The sequence below is a fragment of the Rutidosis leptorrhynchoides genome, chromosome 7 (genome assembly GCF_046630445.1).
Source record: "Rutidosis leptorrhynchoides isolate AG116_Rl617_1_P2 chromosome 7, CSIRO_AGI_Rlap_v1, whole genome shotgun sequence".
NCBI lineage: Eukaryota > Viridiplantae > Streptophyta > Magnoliopsida > Asterales > Asteraceae > Rutidosis > Rutidosis leptorrhynchoides.
Window position 1 is genome coordinate 110,837,307 of NC_092339.1, and position 6,746 is coordinate 110,844,052.

At 33.3% G+C, this 6,746-nt stretch overlaps 1 protein-coding gene across 1 annotated transcript; it reads left to right on the forward strand.

Annotated features, from left to right (window-relative positions):
- Positions 1-780: 780 nt before the first annotated feature.
- LOC139857401 (probable L-type lectin-domain containing receptor kinase S.5) lies at positions 781-6,460 on the forward strand. Its single transcript, XM_071846151.1, has 3 exons — positions 781-1,759; positions 2,537-2,948; positions 5,446-6,460. The coding sequence occupies exons 1-3, from the start codon at positions 884-886 to the stop codon at positions 6,264-6,266; spliced, it is 2,109 nt and encodes a 702-aa protein (XP_071702252.1). The 5' UTR covers positions 781-883; the 3' UTR covers positions 6,267-6,460.
- Positions 6,461-6,746: the final 286 nt, after the last annotated feature.

Genomic DNA, 6,746 nt, shown 5'->3' on the forward strand with positions numbered 1-6,746 from the left:
GACACGTTCCATGACAAATTTTCAAAGGACTCATATAAAGATATTAATTGTGAGAAGTAAAAAAAATTGTAGACGTTAAGTTACTAATACCACCCAATATCACTTTTAAAATTTGTCAATACCACGGACTCTTAAACTCAAAAGAACTTTTAAAATTTGTCAACACCACGGGCTCTTAAACTCAAAAGAATAATTGTTTGAAAAAATCAATTAATTTTGTACGATTATTTTACCCACCCGTGTAACGCACGGGGTCAAACGTTTTTTTTTTTATCTTCGCTATTTAATTACTTGAATGATACTCCATAATCTATTACAATTTTTGCAAGGCTTTTTACACACCCGTACAACGCACGAGCTCTAAAACATAGTATATATAATATTTATATTTAAAAATTTTCTAATGACAACACTAAGAGTTGTCATGAATAAATAAATATATGCTTTAAGTAGTATTAATTTGAGGTTGGTTATTTTCATGGGGTGATAGTTATTAAAGTGTACAAACCAAAATTAACATATTTTAATTTATTAATGATAACCCTTAAAGTTATTATTAATTTTTTTTAATATTTATATATATATATATATATATATATATATATATATATATATATATATATTTATAAATTATAATTTATTTATAATACTCCGTATGTAATATATAATTATAATATAATATAATATGATATATTAAAAATAATAATAAAACAAACCCCAATGGGCAATGGCCATTGTAGTTTCCGAGCAAGAGCCACCACCTCCTTCACCCTCTAAATTCCAAATTCTTCCCATTCAACATCTTTTAAACATCCCCATTTCATCTCTCTCTCCCCACCAACTACCTTCACCGCCGCCACACCACCGCCAACTACCGTATCAAATGGGAGTCGCCGCCACTCCGGCTACCGTCAAACCCACCACACTCTCCCTCCTCCTCCTCCTCATCCTCCTCTTCACCACCACCTCCACCGCCACCAAATTCCAAACCTTCACCCGCTCCTACCACACTTTCAACAAATCCCTCGAACAACTCGCAAACTCCGAACTCAAATTCGAAAACGAAGCCAAAGTCAGCCAAGACGCCTTACAAGTCACCCCCGACTCAGCCAACGACAACTCCGTTTTCGATCTCAGAAACCGATCCGGTCGAGTCATGTTCAAGAAAAAATTCAAACTTTGGGACACCCCACCAAACAACAACAACAACCAAAACGACGTCGTAGCGTCTTTCAACACCTCATTTCTCGTAAACATGTTCCCAAAAACCGAACTCCCCGGTGAAGGTTTAGCCTTCGTAATCGCACCGTCACTCGATATACCAGATAAAAGTTACGGTCAATACTTAGGACTAACGAATCAAACGCTCGATAACCAAACAACTAACGGTATCGTTGCGGTTGAACTTGACACCGTACAACAAGATTTCGATATTGATGATAATCATATTGGTCTTAATATTCATTCCGTTAGATCTGTTGTATCTAAATCGTTAACACCGTTGAATATTACTATCGCGCCGTTAACTCCCGCTTTTCATAATGTTTGGATTCAGTATGATGGTGTTGCGAAGATAATTCGGGTTTACATTGCGGATCAACCCGAAAAAGAATCTCCTACACCGCCTATGCCAAATACTCCTATAATTCAATACGATTTGGATCTCAGGAAAACGGTTAGCCGGGATTCGTATATCGGATTTGCGGCGTCAACCGGAACGTTAACGGAACTTAACTGCATTCTACGGTGGAACCTAACGGTATACTTTTTTATAAGTTTTTGTTAACTACATGCTAATGTTGATACCTGTTCTTAATTAACAGCTTACTTCATATTTAAGTAATTGTAGTTAACCGTTTATTATCTATCGTCTACCTTGATGGTTGAGAGCTTTAAAAAAAAAAAAAAAAAAACTTATGGTTGAGGCCTCCTATTTTTTTTTCCTTATTGAGTTCTGAATAAATAAATTTGTATATTGGTGTATGATGTTTCTAATTTTTTATTTTTTTTTGAAAAGCATGCCATTATATTAACCCTGGAAAATATGTACAAAAATTTGGAGTATATGATGTTTCTAATTAAAAAGTCACATGTAATAATTTTGTGTTTGTTTCATGCTTTGAACGTTTGAATAGTAAAAAAGAAAGTTGACAATAAAATCATTTTAGTTGTAACTTGAAATTAAACTAACACTTAAATTTATTTTTTACTTATAATTTTGATAATGACAACTTTTAAAATTATATTTAACATGCTTAAAACAATTGTATATAACATCTGATAGTAACTCTAATAGCGATTACTTAATTTTACAAGTATTTTAAGCATATTATCGACAATCATTATTAAATGTTTTTAGTTATATATTATGTGTAATTAACTAATACTGATATAATAACCTTAATCTACAGCTGTTAGCACCATACTTAATTCTTCCACTTTGTGTAATGCCCTATATTTGATGTATTTATAATTACATAAGTAGATAATAATGTTATTCATATTTATTTTTTTGTTTCATTTTTTATATTTGCAGGTAGTATACTTTCCGGGGCCAAAAAGTAATACAATGGCAATATCACTTGGTATCGGTATACCGGTGGTGGGAGGATTGTTGGCGTTGGCTGCATATTTCGGTTATTATTTCTATAAAAAAAGAATGTTGAATAGGTCGCAATCGAATATTTTAAGCCGTCTAAGAACGTTACCTGGAATGCCGAAAGAGTACCACTTTCGTGAGCTAAAAAAAGCGACGAATAATTTCGACGACAAGAGGAAGTTAGGGCAAGGTGGTTACGGGGTTGTTTACCGTGGAGTATTGCCGGAGGAAAATGAGGAGGTGGCTGTAAAATGGTTTTCGAGAGAGAGTTTAAAGGGTGAAGATGATTTTTTAGCTGAACTTACGATTATTAATCGTTTAAGGCATAAACATCTCGTTCGATTATTGGGTACGTTTTTTCTTTCTTCTAATTCTATCTTCTATGTTAGCATTATTATACGAATATAGTCTAGTACTGTTAATGCTATTAACATGTTGTGTGACTTTATTTAGTAAAAAACAAGTACATGTACATGTACATGAACGTTCCATTGCATTTATTGTTTTATGGATAAATAACATGTGAAAAACGTAGTCAAATTTGATAACTTTATTTGATAAATGCCAAAAAAAATTGTCACTTGTTGCGTGATAAATTGATTTAAAGTTGTGTGTTATTTTGAATTTAGCGATTTATGCTAACAAAGTGACTGTGACGTTAGAGATGCGGACAACTTTTATTGTGTTATATATTTGTGCAAAGCTAGTGGGAAAAGAAAAACAAAAAACACAACTTTTTAATTAGTTGTTTTAGTTAGTGGATACTTTTTTAATGATCAAACGTGTTTATGGACCCGATTTAGTGATTATATTATTATTATTATTATTATTATTATTATTATTATTATTATCAACTAATAATTTTTTTTATCGGTAACATTTATGAAACTTGTAGAAGCCTAGACAAACTCTTTATTTATTTATCGCAATTTATGATGAAGTATGTACTATGTATTTTTTTAATTTATAAATATTTAGTAAATTTGATACTATAGTACTCCGTATATTTTATCATGGATGACAGTAGTGTGTTGGAATAAAGAAAATGGTAACGTTAAATAATGATGATAGAGGTGAGGCTGACAAAAAGAAAATTATCATGTTTATTTAAGGAATATTGTTTTTACAGAGTAACAAACGTTTGAACCAGAACAAAAGCCGGTTCGAAACACATAAATATTGCAATATGAGTTGTAAACTGGTCTGAAAATGTATTTTTTTTCTTCTGCCGAAACGATAATATTAAATTAAATAAATCATGAAGGCAGATAATAAAGTTAAAGGTAGGGCAACTAGTTTTCTTTGCTTTTAAATTGGCAGGCTGTGGATGATTAAATTAGCTGTATTTTTTTATTCACATCAACGTCGAGCAATATTCTTTTGTTTTTAACTTTTTTAATAAATTATCTTCTTTCATATAAATATACAGTTTTTATATATAGACTTTTAGTAAACATTTTATGTAGTGGCATGTGATCTTGATATAAGTTTTCTTTTTCTTTTGGTAAAAATCCGTTCATACGACGTGTCACAAATCAATTTCCTTGATCTATAGAAACCTTTTGAAAATACTTTATTACTTCTACTTTTTTATGAAAATGATATAATCACCATTTTATATCGTAAACAGCTACGGAGGAAATTAAACACCTTACTCCGCATATTATCGTACAATCAGCATCTTTAGTTAATTGCTTTTTTAGGGTATGAAATTTGGCAATAAATTTATTTGAACTTACCCCAATCATGAAAATTTTGAGTTTGACATGAAAAAGTCAAACTTAGATTCTTACAACATACGGTGTTATTAGTAGATAATGCTTGTTATCATCAAGTATTATTTTTATTGAGAAGAGTTCAATTTGACAAAATCAATATCATTGAAACTTCTCAACATCTAGGCCTCAAAGCGTTGGTTCTTTCATCGTATTTGACTTTTAATAGTCAAACCGTTGGTTGGTTCATGTGTTTGACTTTTAATATTGATTGATTTTTTATTTTTCAATCATTAAAGAAGTGTCTAATTTGTGCTCTTAGGCTCTTAATCTAGTATTTATTGAAATAAATATTTCATAAGCATTATAAATATGTTTAATAATCTCAACGTGTTGGTGTATTGGTTAATTTGGTGGTGACCTGACTTCCCATAAAGGAGGTCAGGCGTTCGACTCTCATACGCTGCAAAATATTTTTCTTGAGGTTACCTAGCCATTTCATGAGCCTCGTAGGTCACGACATCTAGCGTTTGAGCCTCACCTAAGGGGCAGTACAACCCGCGATGCCCGTATGGATTCTCCGTGGGGATTTCCTCCTGATGGGTTGTATAACTGTTACGGCTCGTCTAAAGAAAATAATCGGGTGGGTGGGTTCCGACATCGCGTGTGGACCTCTGTCAGTGATTTCTAATCGCCATTCAAATTCAAAAAAATATAAAACTATAATTAATACTGTAGATGTATAAATAGAAACTAATGAGCTAATTAATTAACTGTGTACAATTTGTAAGTTTAATTTGTTTAATGTGACTTATCTTATACCCTTAAAACGTAAATTAACCAAACTTTTATCATAATATAAAAGGGAATAGTTTCATTTTCAAGTTTGGCCCACAACTATTGTTTTTTGTGGTGGACACATTATCTAATTTCGCCCGTCGTTTGAACCCAAATTTGATGACCACCGACCAAATTGCACGCTTAGCTAGTTAGCCAATGTCCCACTTGTTATTTGACCCTTTAATAATGTTGTGACATTTTATTTTTGCACTTTACGAATTAACACACCCTCTAACTCATACGGAGTATAATTAAGCGTTCTACAAATTTTTTATTTATTTGTGTATGTAGGATGGTGTCACAAAAATGGGAAACTACTACTAGTGTACGAGTACATGCGAAAAGGAAGTCTTGATATGCACCTATTCACGGTTACGGGCGACCCGCTAAGCTGGTCCCAAAGAAGAACCATCTTAATCGGTGTCGCCTCGGCCCTCCACTACCTCCACTACGAATACGACCAAAAGGTCGTGCATCGTGACATCAAAGCTAGCAACATAATGCTCGATTCTAATTTTAACGCCCGTTTAGGTGATTTCGGGCTTGCACGTGCTCTTGATAACGAAAAAACAAGTTATGCCGAAGCCGAAGGTGTCCTAGGAACCGTAGGCTACATTGCCCCCGAATGTTTCCACACCGGAAAAGCAACTCAACATTCCGATATTTATGCATTCGGGGCTTTGCTAATCGAGGTCGTTTCGGGTCAACGGCCCGGAACAAAAGTCAACGGGTTCCAGTTCATGGTTGACTACGTATGGTCATTGTATCGCGAAGGACGAATATTGGATGTAGTCGATAAGAGAATAGCAGACGATTATAACACCGAGGAAGCTGAACGACTCTTGTTGTTAGGGTTAGCTTGTTCGCACCCTATTGCTAACGAAAGGCCGAAAACACATGCTATTGTGCAAATCTTAAACGGGTCAATGCCCGTTCCAAAGGTCCCACACTTTAAGCCCGCTTTCGTGTGGCCCGCAATGATGTCTATAGACGATCTTTCACAAGCTACATCAATTGATACGACCCCGTTGTCAATAAGTCAATATGAGACTGATTGGAGCCCCATGAGTCGAGAAAATTACTCGGGTTACACGGATCGATCTATGGTTTAGTTTATTTTGGTACAACTATAACCTTTGGGGGTGCATTTTTTATGATCCGTTTTTTGTTATTTTTACACAGTATTTGTTTGTTTTTGGTGATGATGATGCAGGGAAAAATTTCTGCTTCTTGTAATATTTAAAGCACGTCTTTCATAGTTTATGACACTAATTTGTATGTTAATATGGTTAGCAACATATGATGCTCGTGTATAAATTTTATTTTATGGGCTGTGTTACTATCTTCCCTTTTATATATAAATTTTTTATTTTTTTACTAAAGGTTGATAACAGCATATAATATGATTATTCTTTTGTATTTGTTCTTATCTTCCCTCTTATAAAATCAACTTCCTATTCTATTTTTTGTTTTGTATTTGTTCGTATATATGGTTTTATCTTACAAAAGGTTGATAAGGGCATATACGAGGCATGGGATTGTTGAACTAACAAGTTCAATCGTATATATCTTGCAAAACATAAATAAGTAAA

Coding starts and splice junctions, on each gene's coding strand:
- LOC139857401 (XM_071846151.1), top strand. CDS start 884: ATGGGAGTCGCCGCCACTCCGGCTACCGTCAAACCCACCACACTCTCC. Junction 1,760..2,536: donor TTCTACGGTGGAACCTAACG/GTATACTTTTTT, acceptor TTATATTTGCAG/GTAGTATACTTTCCGGGGCC. Junction 2,949..5,445: donor ACATCTCGTTCGATTATTGG/GTACGTTTTTTC, acceptor TTGTGTATGTAG/GATGGTGTCACAAAAATGGG.